The sequence below is a fragment of the Coloeus monedula genome, assembly GCF_965178545.1.
Source record: "Coloeus monedula genome assembly, chromosome: 26".
Lineage (NCBI taxonomy): Eukaryota > Metazoa > Chordata > Aves > Passeriformes > Corvidae > Coloeus > Coloeus monedula.
The window spans coordinates 3,411,789-3,436,647 of NC_138806.1; the positions used below are offsets into that span (position 1 = coordinate 3,411,789).

General features: G+C 41.1%; 1 protein-coding gene across 4 annotated transcripts; it reads left to right on the forward strand.

The window, feature by feature from the left end:
- Positions 1-167: 167 nt before the first annotated feature.
- BRCA1 (BRCA1 DNA repair associated) lies at positions 168-19,908 on the forward strand. Of its 4 annotated transcripts, none has more exons than XM_082297209.1 (22): positions 168-469; positions 831-930; positions 1,361-1,414; positions 1,777-1,857; positions 2,351-2,439; positions 3,310-3,455; positions 4,143-4,245; positions 5,163-5,208; positions 5,672-5,814; positions 6,161-9,487; positions 10,147-10,232; positions 11,804-11,979; positions 12,153-12,316; positions 12,784-13,103; positions 13,753-13,840; positions 14,444-14,521; positions 14,999-15,039; positions 15,654-15,737; positions 16,126-16,180; positions 17,389-17,462; positions 17,879-17,939; positions 18,961-19,908. In XM_082297209.1, exons 2-22 carry the CDS (start codon positions 851-853, stop codon positions 19,062-19,064), a joined length of 5,400 nt encoding a protein of 1,799 aa, XP_082153335.1. In that variant the 5' UTR covers positions 168-469; positions 831-850; the 3' UTR covers positions 19,065-19,908. The 4 variants fall into 4 exon arrangements, with proteins under 4 accessions (XP_082153335.1, XP_082153337.1, XP_082153336.1 ...); XM_082297211.1 differs by having other exon boundaries at positions 12,886-13,103; XM_082297210.1 differs by having other exon boundaries at positions 4,146-4,245.
- Positions 19,909-24,859: the final 4,951 nt, after the last annotated feature.

Below are 24,859 nucleotides of genomic sequence, written 5' to 3' on the forward strand. Positions count from 1 at the left end.
CGCACGGCGGCCACGCACGTCCGGCGACTGCGCCGCGGCGGCGCCTGCGCACGCCGGGATCACGTGGCAGCGGCAGGGCCAATCAGACTCGCCCAGCCCGACCCCGCCCCGCCGAGGCGGGAGGGGCCCATAAGAGGGCGCTGCAGGGGCGCGCGCCGGCCCCGCGGCACCGGATTGGCTGCGCGCGGCGGGGCGGGAAGGGCGCGAAACGTCGCGCTCGGAGCGGCCCCGGGGCGGGAGCGGCGCTGAGGCGGCCCCGGTTGGGTCCTGGCGGCTGCACCGGCGCTGCCCCGCGCTCACTCGCGCTCCCTCCGCCCGTGCTAGGACGCTTCGCCTCGGACTGCCCACAGGCCCCGCTGCAGGGCCCGGCCGGCCCCGAGCTGCCGCCGCGGGAAGCTCAAGTGGTTTCTCTTTATTTCCAGGATTTGGGGCATTTGCTGCGGGGCCTCGCCTGTGTTGGCTCGTGTGGGTACGCCCAGGGTCCTTTGCATAAGCACGTTTGCCGTCTTCTTTTCTCCGTGTGTTTTTCCGCCTAGCAAGCCCCTCTCTTTTGCTGTTTTGTGCTCTGCGCGTTTCCTGAGCTCCTCCTGAAGGCTGCTGCTCTAAACCCTTTCTGGGCGCTCCTTTGGCTACAAGACACTGGAGAGGTTTTAACTGTAAACATTCAGAGTAAGAACTCTGTACTGTAAAGTCTTGCTCAAGTAATAATAGCAACGTGTTTGATACCATTCTGCAGGTTAGAGCAGAGCCGTGCGGGAGGAAGCGTAGTCATGGGATGCAACAGAATTTTTTGCAGAAACAAAGCTGATTTTTTTTTTTTTTTTCTGTAGAGTATTTTTGGATGTGAAGGATGGACTTCTCAGTGATCACTGTTGGGCACGTACAAAATGTGCTTTCAGCTATGCAGAAGAACTTGGAGTGCCCAATATGGTATGCCGGGAAATAATATCAGTATAGTTAATCTTTTGGAGATTTTGGGGGAATATGCTTTGTCAGTTCTATGGCTTACCAGAAAGCAAGGAGATTTGTGCTTAGGGCTAAACATACTGATGTTTTGTGGGGCTCAAATGAGAAAGTTCAAGACAAAAAGCTTGTATTTTGCTCTTATGTTCTTGTAAATTTTGCTTTTCTATTAGAACCTAAATGTGTCAGTCCTCTATTCAGCGGGGGAAGAAAATGTATCTGATTGGATTAGAGTATTGTTTGTAGAGCAGTGTGGGGTTTTGTCCCTTTTGTTTCTGAAAGGTAAATGAGGTCTGTAGCTCTTTAGCGCAAGCAAATGCTGAAATAGCTAAGGTTCTGGTTGCAGTCTGGCCCCCTAGTGTCTACAACTTCTGTGTTTTTGTTTTTCTTTCTGTAGTTTGGATGTGGTCCAAGAGCCTGTTTCAACAAAATGTGATCACATATTCTGCAGGTAGGAATGAAAACTTGATGGTGCAATGCAATTTTTAATTTCTATAGAAAATATTTTTTCGTTTTACAATTTTTAATTCCATATATACCGGTTTTAATTTCTATATATATTTGTTCAGTGCTAATCATGTATGTATACTGTGGTTTGGTAACTTCACGTGCAGCTACTTTAGGGGAAAAAGTCAATTCTGTAGAAAAGAGAACTGCAGCTTCACAAGTGTGTCAAAGGGGATCAATTAACTCACTGTAACACCAGAACAAGAATACATACTTGATTACTGCTAAGAGGTGAATGTGCATACTCAGTTTTAGGGAAAACAAAATCCTTCTTCTGTTACCATCACAAGTGTTCTTTTTTCTTAGGTTCTGCATGTTCAAACTTATCAGTAAAAAGAAAAAAGGTGTGGCAGAGTGTCCTCTGTGTAAGACTGAAGTTACCAAGAGGTGAGGAATGCATCTTTGTAAGGGGGCTGGAGGCTGAGATGTTTGAACTCCGGGGAAATGCTAACAATAGTCTTAAAATATATTAACCTAAGACTGAAATACAGAAGAAAAAGTGGTTATTAAGTAAGCTGTCTATTTTTAAAGGAGTAAATGTACTCCCTTACCTCAATGTAAGCTGTTTTCCAGGTGATCACGCCTCTCTTAACAAATGTCTGTGCTATGTCAGTGTTTAATTCTTGCGACTGATTTCTCTCTACTAAACCTCCAGGAGGAAAAATATGATAGTTCACTTTTGTGGTAGTTTTAACTCCCATAGAAATGGTTGTTTGGGGGAATTGTGTTGTTATTCCTTGGCAACAATTTCTCATCGTCTCATCTTCCACTTTGGAGTTTTACCCCCTTTTTTTTTTTTTGTTCAGCCACAATTCTAGAGGCATTTATAGTTAACCTGTTCATTTGTCTTAAAATAACTGAAGTACTGATGTTATTTCAGAAGTCTGAAAGAAAATTCCAGATTTAAGCAACTAATTGAAGGATTATTGGAGACTATCCGTGCTTTTGAGCTTGACACTGGAGTGAAGTGTAAGTGTTGTGAATGTATGCCCCCAGTCTTTTTTAAAATAAGGCTTTGGCATGTCATGATTATTTATTTATAAAGTAACCCACTTACTGTGCAGTAATAAATACGGGAAGAATTATCAAAAGGTTTTTTTCTTGGACGTAGAAGCATAAGTTCCATTAAGTTTCCAAGATGTTCTTAGGAAAATCTCTTGAGCAGTTTTACTGTGTGTTTGATGACTCTGGCCAATCTTATGTTCAGTTCCTGAAATATGGCTGAATGTTTATCAAATAATGTTTAATCTATAACTGTTAACAAAGGTCCTGCTTTTGATTATGCCCAGCCTTGTGGTTTTAATTTGTTAAACAGTCCCAGAGCCTGAATTAGCAGGTGATGTAGCAGTGTTTGTTAACTCAGATAGATCCTCAGGGAGTCCAAATTTGCCCTTTCTGGAACTCAGTGCCTTGTTAAGGGTGCTGGTAGGGTATTGGTAAGTCAGGCATGTGCCTGTTTATATTTTGGTAAACAACATTGTGGCTGGGGGCAGATGGTAGTGTTTTGTATATTGTGCTATAAAAAGCAGACTTTATTTTTTAATTCTTTTTAACTTGCTCGGCCATTCTAAAATCACTAGAATGAGATCCTGTTCTTGCTAGATTATCTAGCTAACCAAAATTGGTTGAGAAAACTAGTTGGCTTTTTACTTACTACTTGAAGAGTACTCAGAATGATCAGACTAGTAATTCAACAAGATTTCTTTCTTGGATAAACATGTTTTAGCTGTATATGCACTAAGCACATAGGGTCTACACAAGTCCATTTCATTACTGTATAATACTTGAGTCATACTCACTTAAAAAAATTTGGGGTTTTTACCTAATAACTTTTTTTAGTTTTAAAGAGTCACCGCTTTCCTAAAACATCCACGGAAGCCACTGCTCCTGAGTCCCTGTGTAAAGAAAGTTCTGTCATCCAAAGTAAGGGCTTCAGAAACAGAAGAAAAAGTGCTAAAGGGAATGGACAAGAAAACTGCACCTTGGTAACTGTTTTTTCCCATTTTATTTTTGTGGATTGTTTAAAATGTATTTGCAATGTGTATACATGCATATAAATAAAAGAATGAAGTAGGAGTTTTTTGGGTTGATCTCAGGTTGCTCTTTGACTTGAGTAATATTCTGCACAAGGAGATCTATATATTTTTGTATTCTGGACTTACTTGAGAAAGATGTTTGACCTGAATTTGTACATAATATTGCCATAATACAGTCTGTTACTGAAACTAGGATTGAAAACTTGTTCAACCTGCTTGTTTCATAAGGCTGCCTTAAAATGTAGGGGTTTCATCTTTTTAGGGGTAAGATCATGACTAAGTCTTAGGATTCATAAGGCATTACCCAGCTTGGGGTAATTGCTGTGTGTGTGACTGTCCATGGCATGTTGTTTCTGTTTTCATCTGCTTAATGCTGAGTAGAATGTTAGACAAAACAGAATGTAAGATCAAACTTGCAATGATTTGATCTGTTAAATGCATGACATGTTGTTTCTGTTGACACATTTCATTACTGATACCAATATGATAAATTACTTGTACTGTATTGTGCATAGAAGCTACCAATGCATGTGAACTAAGTATTTATATCAGCCCCCTGCTAAAGTTTAAATAGCTATGAGGGTTTTTTAATACACCACTGCTAAAAATAACTATTCATTTCTATTTTCCTGTCAGCAGGAAGCTAATGTGAATATTCAGCTCACAGAGACCAAAACGCGTTGTCCAAGAAACAAACCCCAGAAATGTGACTCTTCAAAGGGTATTTATATGGAGTTTGGTAAGATCTGTTGTAAATCCACACTAATTGATCTTGTGTACAATGCTTGCAAAGTAATGAAAGGTGATTATGTTCATCATAATCATATGTATGATTATGTAGGTGATTATAAACACTAATTTCTCCTTAACAGCCAAAAGTTATGGACAATTCCCAGTTGGTTAATCAGAAGGGTTTTTTACATAATTTATTATATCATGGCAAATAACACTGCTGTAGTGAATCCTTAAGCCTTGGTGTACAAGATCCAGAGAAGATGTTTACAGATGAGCAAAAAATTCTAGCTGTTACAGCTAAAGGTGGCTACTGTTTTCTGAAGAATGCTAAGCCTTGTCGCCAATGCTTGAGATGAGAGTGAAATCTATTTGAGAAATCAATATTTTATTGCTATTTATCCTAGTTTTTCAGAATTTTATTTTATCTGATGCTGACTGCTGTGAGAAACAAGACAGATACCATGCATAGCTTATTTTTTATCCTGTTCCTTGAAGGAATTGCTGCTTTTATCGGGTACAGTTTGTTTCCTCACTTATTTCCTTATCCTTGTAGCCAGGATCAAAGGGTCTGAGGCAGACATTTGAATATATTTCTCTGACTTCCAGTTCAAAATTCTAAATACTAATAATTGTTTTGTGTATAAATTTAGAAATCAGAAACTAACTTTCAGCTAATTAACTCTTAGTTACCAGTCATTGTATTTAAACACAATTTTATGCTGGAGTCATGTAGCTATGTATACATATAAATCATTATAATTAGGTAAAATACTTCACAATTGAACTTGATTTCATCTGCTAAAAGTTGAAAGCATCTAGCTCTAGAAAGGTCTAGGTATGTGTGTGATGATAGGCACTGAATCTGGCAAGTCACCTTTCTCTGAATCATTCCAGCCAGAGTAACAGCTGATTTGTTTTCAGGCTCTGAATCATCTGAAGAGTTTTTTAAACAGGCAAGCAAAACTGGGTAAGTAAAGGTGAATAAGGAATTCATATTTTCTGAAGACAGTAGTTCAGTCTTCTCATTTCCTGTGTTCTAGTTTCTTAGCATAGGACTGATGTAATTCTTAAACTGACAAATGATTTTCAGCTTTGAGGGCATTAGGGTGGAATGGGTAGTTGAATTCCAGCAGTTTGCCATACTGCATGCTTTAGAACTGTTTTTTAAATGTTTTGTTGCTTATGTAGATCTTCTATAGAAAAGTAGATACTGTGCTTTAGAAAGTAAATATTAAATTCAGAGTTGCAAGAAAGGATATTTTAAAGAAATGGCCTGGAACTCTGAAGGGATCTAGTTTTGGTGAGTGTCAATCATGCAGCTTGACTTCTCCAGAAACTATTTCAGAGGGCAAAAAGGGAAAAATGAGTATCATCTTCTATTCAGTCTGTTGTGGCTTTATCTAATGAAATTAGATTTCTTTTCCCAACAGGTTTGAAGACAAAGCAGCAGATCAGATTTCTTCTCAAGAAAGGCTAGAAGAACTTGAGAATGCTGAGAAAGGGAATGAAAATTCTTGCAATGTGCAGCCTGACAAGCTGTGTGCTAAAGAAATAACACCACCAAATATCATAGGTGTGTTGTTTTGGTGACAAAGACTTAAAATGTGGATGTTCTATACACAGGAACAGAAAGGAAAAATAAGTGACTTGATCAAAGTACAAAACTAAATCTATTCTACATGAGCCATATTATAACTTACAGTACAAATGGAGAGCACTGGCTGGTAATACATGTGAAAAATTAGAAGAACATGTAATAAGATCTTTCTGCCTTTTCTAGAGGGAGATTTGTACAGTGTAATATTCTGGTTTGGGGGGAAAGAAGACTTCTTTTAAAACAAAGTAGCCATTAAGCCTGTTATTGTGCTTGTGTGTGTAAAATAGAGCTTAATAATTGATAATACCTATAAATCTAACAGGTAAAAGGGATTTCTCAAAGGAAGGCTTGAGCGAGAAAAGCACTCAGAGCATCACTGAATGTGCCAAACCTGACCAAGTGAATGTGACTGAATGCCAGAGTTCTGCTTTAAATGTTCTTGCTGTAGACCTACTCCCAGAGCAGCGTGACAGAACAGGTGCTGCCAGTCCCACAGTGAACGGGGACACATCATTCTTTAAGAACTCAGAAGAAATGGGTGAAAAGCAAACCCAGTGCAACAGTAAAAACCAAGAGTTTGATTCAGAAGATAGCTCAGAGGGCAGGCTGGATAAAAACAAGGAAATGGATACTGATGTACAAAATGTGGAAGCTGTAGAGGTATATGAACCTGAGAATGACTCTTTCCATGACAAAGAGCTTCCTCTGGAGAAGCTACATCAGCCAGAGACACTTCACTCTGCCACCCTGAATAAAGTCTCCAAGAAGAGACTGAAGCGGAGCATTCAGAAAGTCAATGAATGGTTTTCAAAAAGCAATGAGATTTTGTCTTCCAGTTCTTCCCTGGATGAGTCTGCTGTATCAGCTGATGTTTCAGGTGAAGGAGATCTGTGTTTATCAGATAAAGAGTCCTGTATTTCAGAAAAGACTGACCCTATGGTAGATTCCATGGAAATTGCAGCAGTTGAAGGAAACAAGAGGTGGTCAAAAAAACAAACAGCAGATGACATCAAAGACAAAATATTTGGAAAAACATACAAGAGAGAGAGGAAATCAAATCCCCCTTCTGCCTTAAAAGACATTTTACCTACTACAAGAAAGGAAGATGTGGCTGCTGATAAGTGCCTGAATAATTTCAGCAAAGACAGACTCAAACGAAAAAGGAAGACTGCCCGTGTCCTGCAACCTGAGGATTTCATCAAGAAAAAAGATACAGAAGAGGCAGATGGGGGCCCTCAAAGTATTAATTGCTGCCTTGGAGATGCTGAAAAGAAAAGATGTGATGAAAGTGTTGCTGTTAATGAGAGTCACCTTTCTCAGAATAGAGCAAATAATACACTAACAGAACTTGAGGAAGCAGGAGGATCCACATGGAAGAAAGCTACTGAGGAGGTCACTGGCAAGCACTGTGATGGGGAACTAGAAATGTATAACTGTGATCAGAAAAGCACCAAAAAAAGAAGTTCTGCAGCAAAAAGATGCAGGCATTCTAGTAGAACTATGTGTGCTCTACAGTTAGTAGTGGATAGAAGCTCTGTTTTCCCTGATCCAGCTGAGCCACAGATTGATAGCTATCCAAGCAGTGGAGAGCCCAGGAAAGTCGATTCTGAGCAAAAGCAAGTCAGACGCAGCAGAAGGCTTCAGTTACTTACTGAGGAAATGACAAAAGAAACAAGAAAAGGACTAAAGGGAGCAAGAAAGAGTAACAGTGATCGTGGAAGGTGTGTGTCTGGAGGCCAAAGGAATGTGGTAACTGACTCTGCTGAATGCAAACACCTGTGTGAGCCTCCAGATAAGTTGAGTTACAAGCCAGCCACTAATTTGAAGGGATGTGATCTGGAAGCAAATGAAATGCAGGTTAGTCTAAAGAATTTATCTGACACTGCAGAAACTGGGAAAAGTCTGTTCAGTCCTTCATGTCAGCCTTCAAACTGTGGTCCCACTGCACCTCACACAAGTTCTCAAGACAGAGAAATACAAGGTAGCCCTCTCCTCCTGCAACCTCCTTCAGTGACTGCTGTGCAAACTGCTTCTCACCAGACTGAAGAGACAACTGAATCACATACTGCCTTTCCCCAGGAGTGTGGGCATGATTCACAGAGTGTTCCAGGAGACTTCAAAACTGACAAGTTGCCAATGGCTAAAAATGTTTTGGAGTTGACTACGGAAGCTGAAGACAGCGAATTAGACACGCAGTATCTGCGAAATATATTTAGGCATTCAAAGCGCTCATCCTTTAGCCTTTTTCAGACTCCCAAGCAGGCACATGCAGTGGAAGGTCCTGCTTCTGAAACTTTATCATGTGCTGCTCAGGGAGAAAATAAACATAGCAAACAATTACAACCAGAAAGCTTGCAAGAAGAGAAAACAGCTGCTCAAAGCTTGAGCAGGGTTTCTGAGCAAGAGAAGCTTAAGACCTGTAAGTCTGCCCATGTTGATCGTGTGTCTTCCTTTGTTGTCAGCACAGGAGAGCACAGGAATTATATTTCACAGGCTGCAGGGGAAGGGACTCTGGCAGCAGTGACAAGAACAGGGACTGCTCAGACTGAGGACAAAACCAGATTGCTACAAGAAGAGCAGGGCCATGAAAAGCCAGTGTCAACTGAGATAGGGATAGAAAGTGAGTTGAGACAGAATCCCATGAAAAATAGAAGCCAAAGTGATCAGAGTAACACAGAGAGGCATGATTCCAAAGAAATGGATTTAAACACAGGCCAGGAAACAGGCTTCAGTTCAGAAAGCAATCAAGCAGGAAAGACTGAAGTTGTTGATTGCAGAGGACCAACTCTACATTTTCAATCCAAATCAATGATTTGTCCTGCAGCTTGTCAGCAAAGCCCTGCTGAATTCAGCTGTGTGGTCACTAGGACAAAAAGTAGCGAAAGAGAATGTGTAAAGGGGAATGAAGAACAAGCAGCCCAAACCGTTAGCACAGCAATGCCTGAGTGTTTAGCTGCAGAAGCTCTAGAAGAACCTCTTAGAGGGAACAGTGATCTTACAGGTTTGTCTGAAACTCCTGATGGCTTGCTGTACTCTGATATTGAAGAGAACACCAGCTTATGTGAAGCTGATAGGAAAGAGCAATCTGCAGTGTTTGTAAAAAGTGACAATGCCCTGGGAAAAGAACTGCACAATAGAAATGCACGTTCTAAGCCAAGACCTCGAGGCATTCACAAGTCACGAAGGCGAGTGCAGAAACTGCCATCTTCAGATGAAGAGTCCTGCGAGGATGAAGACTTACCATGCTTTCAGACATTAATCTTCAGCAGATCAGCAAGCACACCTTTGCAGAGTGATAAACAAATGAAATCTGTGGTAGAGTCTCCAGTGAGTCCCAACACGTTTCCTCACGGTGTGAGTAATGATGACAATGTTGTGCAGAAAGTGCCTGAAGCTGCCCAAAGTAACGTGTGTGTTTCACCAAGCCAGGAATCAGAGTGCTCTGTCAACTTATTTTCTTCCCAGTCCAACATGTCTGAGGAATCAGTTAATGGAGCACAAGAGCTGAAGAAGCATTTACCAGAAGCTCATGTATCCAAACAAATGAGCAGTGTGAATGACAGTGAAGAGACTTTCCAAAATTGTGATAGAGGGCTGAAGAGAACTGAAGATGAATGCCAAGAAGACCCAGACATGGGAGCAAACCTAGGTACTAATCAAGATTTTTATCTCTGCAGCTGTGTTTATAATGTCCTTACACCGAGGTTTTTGGTGTTGGGAACTTTGTTCTGTGTTTATGGGGTGCTTGGTCTCCTAGAGGAATGTATCTACCTTAAACAATCAAAAACCCTCAGTGGTTTGTTTCCTGAAAATTATGTTCTTCCAGTGTTCTTTGTTCAGAGCACAAATTAACAGACTGGGCATTAGAGGCTGACTGTCTAATGGGAATTTATTTTTGAGGGAAATGCTATTTCTCTTACTGCAATGTGATACTTGAATCATCAGCAAAACTTCACAGCCTATCCAAGATTTTTCCCCAGATGAAATGTTTGATGAAATTGGCTGTAGAATTTTGTAGTCAATATTTTGACCCTTTTATGGCCTTTGTAAATGTTTAGGACTCTTCTATCACTGTTGAAACACAGAATTCTGTTTACTTTCTCATGTGTGTGACATGGTATTCTTTGAAATGCTCACTTAAAGTAGATCTGTCCTTCTAACTTCAGCATTTTCAAAACTTGTCACTTTAGAGTTATAGTTATTAGTTCTCTAAAACCCTCTGCATGGTAAGAGATAATGTTGGTTGGTTTGTTGTTTGGTGTGATTTTCTTTAACCCAAGGGGTTTTTTTTTCCCCACCTTCTTCAAGGTGAAGCATCTGGATACGACAGCGAAGTAAGTATTGTAGAAGATTCATGTGGACCACTCTCTCAGGGTGAAATCCTCACTACCCAGGTGAGTTTATGCACTAAATGCTGGAAGCAGCTTACATTCTAGGAGATAAGCAAGCACATGAAAGCTGTGAAGTCAATACAGTGGAAAACTTCTTTCATCATAATTGTCACTACATTACTTCCAAAAGCATAATTAATGAAGAACTGTAGAGTTGCTTCTATGCCATTACTTTTCCAACTTTGCCTCACCTTACACTGCAATGGCCACAGCTTGTTATGTGGTGTTGGTTACAGGGCTTAATTGTGGGAGATGCTAATTAATGCATCTCCACACTTGGCCAGTGCTGGAAATGTCAGCTCCCTATATTTAGAAGCTTTAATGATAGGAATTTATAAGGATTAGGTGATAAGAATTAGATTTGTTACAGTAGATATTTAGAAGCACAGAGACTTGTCTGCTATGTGTAAAGATTAAATCAAATAATTCCATATCAGAATAAATCAAATCATTCTATATTAGAATATTATAGATACAAGTCCCAGCAGGCAGTGTCTAATGAAAGGTGTATCTAGCAGTGTATTTTTTGTCTGCTGTTAATATCCTGAATGCTGCTCAGGGGCCTGACTTTATGTATTGGGTCATTTGGGGTGGGGTTTCAGTTGAGGGTTAGGGCTTGGGTTTTTTTGCTTTGCTTTGGGGTTTTGGGGTTTTTTTTGTCCTTTGTGACTTTAAGGTGAGTCTTATGCCAAATCTCTCTTCAGCATTACCAGCCCTATGGGCTTCATGTATGTCAAAGGAAAGTGAATTTAATTTCTGTGCTTTATGGGTGCTTCTGTTTACAGCATCAGTGTAAAATGTAATCAGCTGGCAGGGAATTGCTACCTAATGCATCTTCATGGATGGAGATACTGGGATGTGCCTGCTCTGAACGGATTAATGGCAGTATGGGTGGGGAATTTGGGGTTGTGGTGTGGTGATGGTTTTCTGTTTGTTTGGGGCTTTTTATGGGTTCAGTAACAAAGAGGCTCCACATGGTGCCAGTGCTGGAGCTACAAATGGAATATTCAGTTCTGTGGAAATTGCTTCATCATGTAAAGTAAAGGGCTTGGGTTTTTAAAAATATCCTTTGAAACCCTCAGCTGTTCTTATGAGGACCTGCCTATGGCATGTTTTTAATAATGTGATTTTTGAGGGGGAACATAAGGAAGAATATTACGAAATATTTTAGTCCTTTAAATGATCTTTGGGGCTTGTAGTAATGGTGGAAAATGAAGACTCAATTTAAAATTTAATAATGAATATCATGTATTGAACTACTAATGCGGTTTGGACAAAATTACTTTTAAATCAATTTGTGCAGGAGTTGGGTTGTTTTCTTTTCTGAATGATTAAACCCTGAGACATTGAAACTGAAATAACATGACTGGCAAAACGTGTGTGTGGTTGGTTGGGTGGTTTTGCTTCTGATGTGGGGTGTGTGCACTATTTGTTCCAGTAAAAGCACCACGGTCACCTTTTGAACATGTGGCAAAAACTAATTCAAAACTTTTGCTATTTCTGATTTTCGAGTGTTTGTTAAAGAAACTCATCCTGACTTTGCTAATGTTGGCATTCTTATGCCTCCTTTGCAGCAAAAGAATGCTATGCAAAATAGCCTGAAAAAACTTCAGCAGGAAATGGCTGTGCTTGAAGCAGTGCTAAAGCAGCATGGAAGTCAGAACTGTGAAGCTTTACCTGTCCATAGGGAACTGCCACATGCTGGTACTGAAGGAACATTTGAAATGGATCAAATGAGAGAAGGAAAAAGGTCAGTGGTTTTGTTTGGAGTTTGGGGGCTTTTATGTTTATTTCTAAATTTTTATTTTAAAAGGATCTTAAAATATCTCTGAGCTTCTGAGAAATTACAGGAGTTTCACTGTTGCTACATTTTTCTGATATTTAGAGTGAAAAAGGTATTAAAATCAATTTCCTTCTCTCAAGGTCTCCAGAATTGTTGCTTCCATCTAAATCATCTTCAACACAGAGATCAGATATGGAGAAAGGCCTTGAGTGTGGCAGTGTTCTAAAGAATGAAAGTCCCTCTGAAAAGACAAAACCTGTGCAGGAAGCAGTGCAAGAATACAGGCAGTGTCAGCTTGAAGCAGGTAACATTTAAGAGAAACCCAGTGCATTTTTATTTCTGGTGGTTTTCTCCTGTTCTCTTCATGTTATTATACATCAGCAAGGTACAACTTTTTCCTGTAAATCAAGGATTTTGATTTATATGTTCCTGGTCATTTTAAAAAGGTGTTACTGCTTTGTTTGGTAGCCCAGCTGTATGGCTGCCCATCAAATGCAGTGTGACAGCATTTTGACAGTTTTAGGAGTTTTTCTGTCTCACTTCTAAATTCAGATGCTTTGACAAATACACTGCTGAAAGTTTCACAGGTGTTCTAGTGTCTTGCCAATAGATCAGGAAAAAGTAATGATAGAGGCAAAGATGAAGTGATAAACATATAAGGAGAGGAAGTAACTGCAGAATTTAAACCTAAAAGAGAGAGCAACACCCTTCTACCATGGCTACAAGAAAGAGATGCAATTTTCTCAAGGGGTAATTTCTCTTTTCCTTCAGAAAATGCAGAGGAGCAGAAATCTGGGACCAGGCAAAACAGCGCATCTGTCTCGTCAGATCTTTTTGGAAATGTGACCCAGAGTCCAAATAACTCTTCTGTAGGGCTTTTTACCCCTCAAACTGCAGAAGCCACAGATGGGCCTGTCATACCTCAGAACACTGATAAAAGCTGTGGCCCAGGACACAAATTGAAGAAAAGTGTTTGTTTTCCTGCACCTGTTCTGGACAATGCAACTGGGAAAGAAAATGCTACAAGTCCAGTTGTGACTAAGAGGAAAGAAATGTCAATTGTGGCATCAGGTCTGAATCACAGTGAACTTGTAAGTAAATTCCAGAATTTTGAAATCACTAGTTAGTGATTCCTGATTACTGCTATAGTCCTCAATAGAGAGATCTCTAAGTATAATAAAACAAATCTTGTAAGAATTGCAGGTGAGTAATGCAGCAACTTAAGTCAAACTTTATCATTCCTAAGACTGTGAGAATGCTGCCTGTAATGGCACTGTTAAGCTTAGTGAAGTTTGAACTTTTTAAATGATCCCTGATGTCTGGGGGGGAAAACACATGATTCCAAAACCAGAGGACTTCTAGAAAGGCAAGGGGGTGGGGAGGGGCTGTGTGGGTGTTTGGTTCAGTTAGTGTTTCCAGGTGATGCTGCTTCACCCAAATTCTGATCCATAGTGAGCATTTCTGTAAGTAATAATTCTGAGTTGCTGATAAACCTGGTTTTGCACTCAACTTCCAGAAGAATTTGGCTTTTGGTTTATAAAACACAAACCAAGAGCTCTGCTTTACTTTAGTTTGTTGAATGGTGCCAAACCTGACTTAAGGAAATGTACATTCGGTGTGCCACCACAAAAAACTGTTACTTTAAAGTAACTGTCCTGTTACATTATGCTCCTACAAACTGGGGCTGCTGGGGGAGTTTAAAACTGTTGCTAACTATTAATTTTCTTAACTGCTTTTCAGTTGGTGGTCCAGAAGTTTGTGAAAAAAACTCAGAGCACTTTATCTAATCACATTACTGAAGGAACAACCCATGTCATAATGAAAACAGGTTTGTTGGGAGCTATGGGACCAAATCCTGTATTGACAGACCATATAGAATTTTACCTTTAGTCTAACCAACAAGCAGACAGGTCAGCAATAAATTTCTGTAAATTTGAGGAAAAGGTACTGATTGTTTTCTCCGTTGTAAGTTTTTTGTTGAAGCTTGTGAATCTTTGTTTCGCAGAATCAGTGTGAAGGCATGTTTTTCCTTTTTGTGTTTTTCCTTGTGTAATTCAAGGTTAATGTTACTTCGTATTTGTTTCTCCAGCTGCTTGGTCATAACTTCCAGGTGTTTACAACACACTAATGTGAAGTAGCTCAGAGCCAACCAAAAGAAAACAAAGATAGTTCCCAAAGAAATCGTGCTTTTTCTTGCCTCTTTATTGAATAATTTTTAAGAGGGTTCACAAGTGGTACAAGTGATTTGTTTCTGCTCATTTCCTTCAGTTTAGTAGGATCACGACCCTGGATTGTTGGAACCTTTGTATAGTTTTGATATTTTGCTGCTGCACTTTGCAAAAAATGTTTGCTTTTACATACAAATAACCTGACCTGTGGTTTTTTGCTAATGGCAAAACTAAAAGAGCTCTTACTCTTGTTTGCTCTGCAGATGAGGAGCTGGTGTGTGAACGGACACTGAAGTACTTCCTGGGCATTGCAGGAGGAAAATGGGTAGTTAGTTATCAGTGTATGTGTAACTTGTTCTGGAGCTAAATGGTCTTTGCCCTTCTACCATGAATGCAGTCTTCACTTGTTACAGTAAAGAAAAAGGACCTCGTCATGTCTTGCCATCTGATGTTTTGCAATGTTTCTTCTAAATACTTTGTGTTTTTTAATTTTAATTTCTTTTAAACAGCAGCATCAAGCTGCTTACTCTTGTGAATACTTTTTCTGCTTTCAGATAGCCACACTGGATTGCTCCCCACTGTGGCAAAACCTTTTTGTCCCTCTTAATTTAAATCTTTGCAAAGTATGGCATCAATTAGTGTAAAATTAGTATTATTTATAAAAGGTAAAAAAGTTTTTTAAGTTCTTTCAGTATTATACTGTACTCCTTTAGTACAAATACCTTCAATTTATTATAGCAATGAAGTCAGACTAGTGGTAGTGGAAGAACCATTTTGCTGGATAAAATGACTTCTCTTGTTCTGATCTTTTTATTTAGGGATAATTCAGTCTTTTAAAGAAAGAAGGATACTGGATGAGGTAGGTCTTTTATGTTGAGTGAACTGTCAAATGGTTAAGTAATGCTGTTACATGATGGACTTATCAGTTACTTCAGATATTGTCTAAACATTCAATATGTAATTTTAGCTCTGAAACCTGGGATTCTAATTTTATCAAATGCTAGGAGCAAAAGCCACACTTAGGCTATATGTGTTCATTGGCATTGAAGACATAATGAGTCCCTATTGTTTTTTTAACAGGTTATAGATGTATTTTTTGGTATTTCTACCGATATTAATAGATTATATCATAGAGCAAAAGATCTATTCTTTGCTTAAGGAAATAATGTTATGTACAGATAATTTCTATCAAATAAGACTTTACTGATAAGACAATTATAGTCTTTGGAGTGTGCTGCTTCTTGAATTTAGTTTGCTAGACTACTATACAGGTTGACTATAATTTATTTCTTTAAAAATTGCCTGGTGCTGCAGGAGTTTCATTACTCCAGCATTTCTTTTGCAAAGCCTTTTAATTCATATTCTGAACACACTCATAGATTTTCAGTTCTGAAATCTGCCATCTTCCTGTTTTGATGCAGAACTTTGACAGGAAAGTGTTCTCTCACTTCTGATTCCTTGCTTATGTTCCAGGAGAACTTTGAAGTTCGAGGAGATGTAATTAATGGGCGGAACCACCAAGGTCCTAAGAGGGCCAGACAGGCTCTGACTGAAAAGGTACAAATGGGATGCAAACTCTGTCCTGCTCTGTTTCAGATATGTGGCTGTGCTGGCTGAGTGTCTGGAATGCCTTCCAATTTCTCTGCTCTTCTGTATACACAGAGTTGTACAAATGAAGCTTTTTTGTACATGAAAGGTGAGCTCTGTCAGCAGCAGAGCAGATATTCTGAAGTGACTCACTAAGCTTGGGGTGGGTGCTATCTTTTTATAACATACAGTTAGTGGTCTTTAATATTCTTTTGGTTTGGAGGTTACAAAGAGCTTTGGATATGCTTTGTGAAATAGGTAACTTGATAACAAGCCCTGGAAGTGCATTGAAAACAGCATATTAAGCATTGTCCTTTAAAAACCCCACATGAACTTTAACATGTTCCTTGCTTTTCAGATCTTTAAAGACTTTGAGATCTGTTGCTATGGACCTTTCACTGATATGACTACAGGTGTGTCATTTTAGTGGAGTTGGATGAATAGTTAACATAAAAATACCTTGAGCTGTGCATTCACCAGAATTTTACATTTGACCTCTTCTTGGGTAACTTTTTAGCTCTTTTCCTCTGGAAGTTTTAGAATACCTACAGGGGGTAAAGTGTAGGTAAAGAACTTTTATCCACTTGTATCTCCAAATGGAGTGGAAATGGTGTTCTTTTCTCTTTGGATGTCCTCAGACACCCCCCGGCAATTTTGCATTTCAAACTAGGCCTTTTATCTAGTTTATCTCTGCTTCTCTAGTGCTGAAGGAAAAGCATTAATGTCATGCTGTCTGGTAGTTGTGATCCATACTCTTGAGCACTTGTATTTGAGCATTTTTTCTTCTGTCTTAGTAAGCAGCTCCTAAGCATCCTTTTTCTAGCAGTTGACACATCCTTGTCTGTCTATGGGAGCAGGTGTTAAAAGCAAAACACAACTAAGCCAGTAGTTGGTATAAAAAGAAAAAGCTGTTCAGGAGAGCTTCATTTTTTTACTTTTAAGATTTAATAAAGTGTGTTACATGTTTTGAAAATTTAAGCTATAATTTCCCTGCTTAAAATATTTGTACTTGACTTCCCATTTTTGTGGCTAATTCAGCAGGTACTTTCTGATTTGTCCAATATAACTTTATTTTTGACTGGGTGAAATATGCTCACATCTCTTGACATTTACAGTAATTGCTGTAAATGGATGCAATGGATGTTGTAAAAGGATGCAGTGCTTTCACCTGCTGCAGTGATCCTCAATTGTGGCTCTTATACTTGAGAGACTTAATCTTCTTCACTACCAATTCAACAAATTGGTGGAAATTAAGTACTTTGGCTACTTTTGTTAATGAGAGATAATCACAGTTCCAACTTCTGACTTTTAATTTTCATTTCATGTCTTGCATCCTTATGGTAAGAGGAAATAAATTGTGACTTTAAGTTTTGGGCATGTGTTCCATTGCTTTTTTTAGGGTTTTGTTTTGTGCAGAGCTGACTAGGGGATGAGGGAGGAGGGAGTTGATGTTCCCTAGCAGGCATGAAAGTGAAAGGACTTCTCTTCTACCGAGGCTAACATCTCTTTCAAATTATGGTGGTTTGTGAATGGAACAAACACAGGAGGGCTTAGGGAGTAGTGTCAGCTTCAAAGTGATCTAAAACACTGAAGTAACTGACTGTTCATCTGATTTCTTCAGAACATCTGGAGTGGATGGTGGAGCTGTGTGGTGCCTCAGTGGTGAAGCAGCCTGATCTGTTCACACACACAGCAGTAAGTGTTGATGAATGTTGCCCTCCCATAGTTTTGAGAGCTGTCTGTGCAGCCTGGCAGTGTCCCTTGGTTCTAGGCCTGGCCAACCTTCACTAGAAGACAGGCCCCCTTGTAGTGGAGAAATGATTGAGGTTGACCAGATAACTAATTTGTCTTGAAATTAGCACTGAGCCTCCCTTTCCAGCACAGAAAGCCTTTTAGTGCCTGAATGTAGTCACAGCATTTCTGGAGAGAAATCACAGAAGAATCTTAGGAACTAATGTCTTTCTCCCTCTATACTTCTTCAATTCCTCTCTGAAGTAATGCTCTGCAGCAGAGTTAGCCTAGTTATTGCTCTCTGTAGATAGATATGAGAATGAGAATTATGTAAGGACAGACAACAATAGCATTTTTATTTTTTAATCTTAAATTCCTAGAATTCTACTGCTGTTGTGGTTGTGCAGCCAGATGCTTGGAAGGAAAACACGGATTATAGAGGTAAAGCAACCCTATCATGAGCTGCTTTCTGGTACACATTGAGTGTCTTTATCAGATTTGTCCTTTTAATAGCTAAATATCAGAGGTTTGTAGAGGAATCAAAATTCTACTGCATCTGGAGATGGAAGTATGCCTTGAAAGAAAAACCTAGAAGGACAAAGTGTATTGTCTAAAGAATCAACAATAGAGTCTTAAAAGTTACTCTGGCAGATGAAAACTATTGCCTCAGTTGTCCTCTGTGTATCATCAGCTTTACAGAAACTTTTCTAATTGAGTAGTTTTTAAAAGGTGGGGAAAGGTGTCCTTGGAGGATTAGTAAGATCTAGGAGAAAGCCTCAGATGGAACACGATTCCCTTGGTCTGGAAAAGTTGTGTTAAAAAGCCTTAACAGATACAGTTTTGTATTTTTTTCTTTTAAGCAAAATGCTTGGGAGAAACCTTGAGACTTTGAAAGTGCAAGTGATCCAGACTGCCTCAGAGAGAGTGGGGTTCCCCAATGAATGGGAGCTAGTTAGTCTACAGTGAAATCCAACAGAACTGGGGAGCAGGACAATGATGTAAAAAACCCAGCTGTTTCCATGGCACTGGAAAAATGAGAAAATGAAAAGATCCTGGAATGAGGAATAACTGAAAGCACTTCAGTAATTTTCTGTTGCTTCTGTCTTAATGAGACTTATTGCTTGTCACATACTCAGTATGTCTGGGCAGACAGGAACCTAAGCTCTGTCACTGAGATCCTAAATTAAAAGATAACAACTGCATTCTTTGCTTTTAGTGTTTATGTTGTGTTCACTGCTGCCTGCCTGGCCAGTTGCCAAACAGCTCCTCTTTGGAGCAGCAGTATTAGCTGCCCTGCTAAAGGGAATGGTAGTGCCACATCACTGCTTTTAGACTCTGGTTTTTATCAAGGCTTTTTAAATGTCACAGATAAAGCAAACAGCTTATTCTGAAAGACATCAGTTGACTCACCTTAAGCTTGTTTGGACTCCTTGATAACAGCTGTATCATTTGTGTCTTGCAGCAATCCACCAGCAGAACAACGTTGCCGTGGTAACTCGGGAATGGGTCTTGGACAGTGTGGCTTGCTATGAGTGCCAGGAGTTCAGTGCTTACCTCATGTCCTAAGGGTGAACAGCAAGTTCTTATTCATAAAATTACTTAAGCAACATTGCCATCTCAAGATGGAATTACCCACTGTTCTTTAAAGCTTTACATTAACTTAAAGAACTAGGAAATTATAGATGTTAAACAAATTTTAAAAGTTAGAAGATGTAGTGTATGGCCTCCTCAGAGGAGTGGCAATATATTATTTGCTACTGCACCCAGTTCCTGTTTAGTTACTTGAGGGCATTTTGAAGACAGTCATTTAAAAAAGGAATATTTGGCTCAGGGCTTGAATTAAAACAGACCAGCACTCTGGAGTAACCTTCATATTTTCATTTTGCTTAAATGCAAACCCTGAATACTATTTTGTGATTATTAATGCATCAGCCTTGGCTGTTGATGGATTATGGTGGTGTTAAAAATTCTACATACAGCTTTCCTGTTGTGTATCAAAGTGCCAGCTCACCCTAACCAGAAACATTATCCACAGCTATGGTCCCCAGAAAGGCAGTGGTTGAGTCCAAGCAGAAGGCAAGCCTTAAAACCAGGAACCTGTACCAGTGCTGTCAGTCTGATTTCTGACTCTGTGTGTGGCACTGTGAGAGGATAATGAATAGATGCATTTTAGTTATCCCAGTGACCCATCATAAGCCCAATAAGAATCTGCTCCTAATAGTCTCTGCTTGCAAAATGAGGCTGCAAAGAAATTGGATTTTTATGAAAGAAAATATCTTGCTTGTTTCTGTTGCCAAGCAATTCAACTTCATACCTAATTTTGTACTTAGAGAGCAGAAAGAGAATCTGGTCTCATGAACTGGGTACTTTAAAAATGTAGCTAAGTTCAGAAAATTCTTTTGTGATAAGATGCTGCTGTCTTGGAAAGTTTAAGAAAGTCTGTTTATATATATTTGAATGCACAAAGGAAATAAAATTATTTTGGCAAGTATTTTACCTAATTGTTTCGCTTTTCTTACGTGAACCAGTCCCTCGGTCTCTGCATTGAGGCATATGTGAAAAAATACCTAAGTGCAACCTCCTGAAATGGGGAAGGAAGTGGAGACTTACTAGAGAGAGTAAAAAATGTAAATGAGAACTTCAGAGATGCAATCAGAATTGCAACTGCTGTCAACCTGAGGAGTGAATGTGTTATCAGCTGCCTTGCAGCTGCCAAGTGCAGGTCGGCTGATGAAGCATTGCTGCTGGCAGTGTGAGTGCTGGAAGCACTTGCTCAGCTGACACACACGCTGCTGTTTCCTTCTATGTGACAATATTCCATAACTACCAGGCTATTCAACACAGCCTCACTTTCAGCCTGATGCTCCTCTTATCTCTACAGCCCATGCTGGCAGTGGGTATTTTAGAATCTACATTTCAAAGGATAGCTGGAGGCAACGACTAAATACTGCCTGTTAGAGGCAAGGAAAAGGCCAGGCAAAACTGTTTTGCTTTGGTCATTGTGGAATTGTCCCCCAGATCTTGATGCAAAGGCTCTTTCGGTCAGGTGCTAGCTCCAGCTGGATCATTGTCTACGGAATGACACCCACGGTGCTGCCATTCCTCCTTGGAGGTGACTGGATCTGTGGAAACTGTTTCTGTAAAGTGTTATTTATCTGTGAGCTTTTGTAGTGATGTCCATCTCGTGTAAGATTTGAATGGAGTGAAATGACTACAAAACAGACAGCTAAAGGCAAGATATGCTTCCAGAGGAGTAGGCAGTGTAAAGGGAGCTGATGAGGCCTCCATCGTGGAATCCATATGGATTTTCTAGTCAGATTTCCAGCTTTGGTAACAAAGCCCCAGCACCTGGAGATTCAGAGCACTCTGTGGGTCGTTCTGTATGTCCGGATCAAGCTCCAAGTCGTCTTCCCTGTTTGTTCATATGCCAGAGTAGGTTTGTGATAGTTTGCAGGGTAGGAAACCTGAGGTGAATGCAGTTTTCAGGCGTGGCTGGGCTGCACACTGCCCTCAGCAGCGTGTGCTTTTGATCCTATTCACTGCGAGGAAGGAGGGAGGAAACACAGGAGAGGCTGGTGCTGCTGGAGCTTTGCCTGAGGCTTTGCCATCAGAGAAGTACCACGTTTGTACTTAAAACTCTCTGGGTGTGCAACTCTACAGCAGCTTTTCTCGAGGCAGCTGCATCAGGGTGAAATTGAAGAAGCCTGAGTTCTGCTGCAGTTTGATGCAGGAGCTGGGGTCCAGCTGCAGGGGGAAGGTGGTGGACACGGAGTTCGGACGCCGCCTTTCCTGACCTCCTGCTCGGGCCGTGCTCCCTCTGGCTCACAGTGAACTGTGCCCAAGTTTTCAAAGCTACCCAAGGGGCCAGGACATTGAATTCTTTCCTTCCCCTTCTCTCTAAGCTATTAATTGCTAAACTAATTTCTAAAGCAACGGAGGGGAATCTGCTACTTTGGGGAAACAAAGTGATAGGAAAGATGTGTGCTAATGTCTTTACAAACAATTCCATGGGTGCGGGGGTGGGTGTTAATGCCTTTGAGCTGGGTCTTAATGTCCCTACTCACTCCGAGCCGCAGGTTTGTTACAGAGCCCGGACAGTTTGACTCCTGACACAGACACGTGGGTCTGCACAAGGCTGAATTGCTGAACTTTGGGGGGGAATGACAGGTTCGAGGGGGGATACGGGGCAGGCGGTTCGGGAAGGCTGCACCTTCCTGCTACCTCAGCCGATGGGGAAAGGAGGAGGGCGGGAGTTCGGGATAAAAGGGAGACCGAGAGAGAGAGAGAGAGAAAACCCCGCGGGCGTGTGCCCCAGTGGCCTCTCTCCCTTTATCCGAATAGAGCTGCAGGACTCCTCTGTCTCCTTTGTGGACATTGACTTTTCATAGCGGGATTTTTGCGGACTCGAGTGCACCCTGAGCTGATGACGGCGAGGCTGCCTTTGTCCCGCAGCCACTGCTGGTGGGAGCCCCGAGCAGCTGATCCTCGCCAGCACGCTTTGCCTGATGCCTGGCTGGGCCATGCCCATCTTCTGTGGTCCTTTACTTCACCAAGCCTTCAGCTATGCAGAGTAACAATCACAGCTGGACCACCAGGCAGGCTCTTCAGCAATATTTCTGCTGGATCTCATCTGCTGTAGCATGTGAGTTCTGGCACAGCCCAAAGCTTCGGAGATGTTCCAGGGCTCTGTTTCTGCCTTCTCACCAGCACAAATAAGTTGAAGTATTGCTGTGGGGCTACCAGATACTGTTAATAGGGAGGCAGAAGCTGTCCACAACTTTTTTCTGGTGTGCATTCATTAGGCATAACTTTGTCTTGCATTCTTATCACCTGTAATGATGTGGCGGTCAGCAGCCTGTTCCCAGTTCAGATTGTCCTTTACATTTTGCTGCTGAGCATTGACAGAGTTCACTCAGGTTGCAGTTGTGCTGTTGGGATAAATTTGTAACTGATTTTGGTTCATAACTGTTGTGAAGGCTGCAGACTGAAGCAACAGGGAGAAGCTTGTGGACTGAGGGAGTAATTAAACAGCGAAGTAAAAATAATTTGATAGTTAATAGCCCTTTGGCAATATTGAATTTTGTCAGCAGGACTCTAGTGCTTCTCAAGGGGAGTTTCTGACCTTTAAAAGGACAAACAGTAGGCTTTCTCCTGGACCATGGTGGAGCACATCTGTATCTAAAATGTTTGAGCAGTGCCTCTGCTGCCTTTCTCCTTGCTCTACCCAACACTGAACCATATTGTTGCTTCTCTTTTGCCCTCCTTGGTCCAGTTCCTTGCTCAGAACTCTCAAACTTGCAGCCACAGCTGCTGCTACTGGAAACACCTGCAAGGCACGCTGAAGACAGATGTGCTGGAAGAATCCACGTGCTAGAAATGCCAGCTGGGTTTACCTAGCCTGAAAAAGGATAAAGCAGTAGGGGGTGGGGGATAATTGAGAGTCTTTAATACAGCTGCCAAATTATGTGAGTTTTTAATACAACCTGACTATGCAGGATGGTACCAGCACACTTCTTCCCACTCTGCATCCTGATTTGTAGACTCAGTGCACAAGGTAAACATGGTTGTGGTGGTCGTTTGCCAGGAAACACCCTTTACATTCCTACCAGGTTATGGACAGCAGCTTCTGCTCAAAAGGAGGTGGGAGGGGGCTTGGTCTCTGTGCTGTAATGGAGAGATTTTAAACACATCTACTCCTCATTATGCATTGTAAATGAGCTGCTTTGAGGCTTGCTCTAAATATTAAAGTGGCAAATCCATTTATCATGTAGGAGGCAAAGACAGAAAACAGCAGCTGGGATTCCCACAGCAGGCTCTCTTTCCTACTTAGGGATTTGCTGGGGAAGCTCTTTAGGCTCCACTCCCTGCTGTGACACTTCACAGGCCATTATGGTTTGAAAGGGGACTTTCAAGGTGCAAAAGTGCATCTTTAATTTATTGAAACTCAACTCTCCTACCTCTATCAGCGTTGTGTGGTTGGGGTCTTTCTCTACACAGCCCCACAGCGGAGCAGAGATTCCTGAGACTTCTCTCATTTATAGAGTGCCTGAGTCGTTTCTGGCCTGGCACTGGTGCAATCTGACTAAAGGATCAGGATGCTGACAGGTGAGTTGAGCTGGCACTGCCCAGATTGTGAGGGTCAGCCATCCAGCAGTCCCAGTAAATGCTGGGATTGCTGGATAAACCACTTTACAGGTGGGATTGATCATTCTCTCCTGATTGAGGTTAGGTATTACTGCCCCTGCTTTATAGGTTCTGTTGTTTCTGTAGGATTGTTTTCATCTTGGTTCTGGTGTCAGTTTTATTTTGCTGATGTTATGAATAAAAATCTGTGCATAATCTATAATGATCCCTCTTGGTAGGAAATGCCCCTGAACTCAGCTGGCTCACAGGACAGAGGGTGTGATCTGAGGCCAAGTGGCAAAGCTGCCGCCCAGCTCCTTATTAAGCCTCAGTTGAGATTGAAAAAGCATCAATTCTTGTTTGCTTGTTTATTTAATGCAAAGAGCACTTCTGCAGAGCAGTTCCTTGTTCTGCTGTGAAGCAAAGGCATTCCAAACCCATCAGGCTCTGAGCCTTTAATGTTGAGAATGCTGGTAAGATTTGGACAGCAACAGGTACTTAGCTTCACAGGCACCTGAGGGGAGGGCATGTTTGACGGGCTGTGGCTTATTCATGTGTCAAGTGCTGCTGTAACGTCTAATTAAAAAAAAAAAAAAAGCCATTGGGAGGTGATTTAGTGTAAAGTTCAGATTTTCAGCAGAACACAAAGTCCTTTTCCCTAAAGCAGGATGTGACACAATCATACCTTCAGATCAGCAGCCAGGCTCTCTCTTCCTCATTGTTCACTACCTCCCCTGCTAAATCCCTGCAGCACTCAGCCTTTTGGAGAGGTTGAAGGCCCAAGCAGAATTCAAGGCAGTCATCTGTCTTGACATGGGCTTTGGATGTTAGGGTGACATCCTTATGCCTTAACCCAGCTGCAGAGGAACAATTCCAGTACTGAAGCTGTTGGAAGTCAAAAGGTTGCAAGAGAAACTCCTGACAGAATTTTTTTTTTATTATTTTTTTTAAAGACTTACAAGTCTGGTTATTGCAACCTTTGGTCTCACTGGATTTTTTTCTCTTCCCCTGGTCAGTACCTAATTCTTGGGTGAAAAGCCCAAAAGAAAGGCTGTGCTCATTTGGATCAAGCTGTACAGAGAAACAGTTCTTCCCTTCTACTCCCTGTGGGGATGGTACCCTACAGTGTGAGAGCTGGCTTTCCTGGAGCTACTGGTCAACAAAAAATTGCTTAGGTGCACAGCTAATTCCTCTGCCCCTCTGGAGAACCAGCTGTCCCAGCTCCCTGTGCTGTGCTC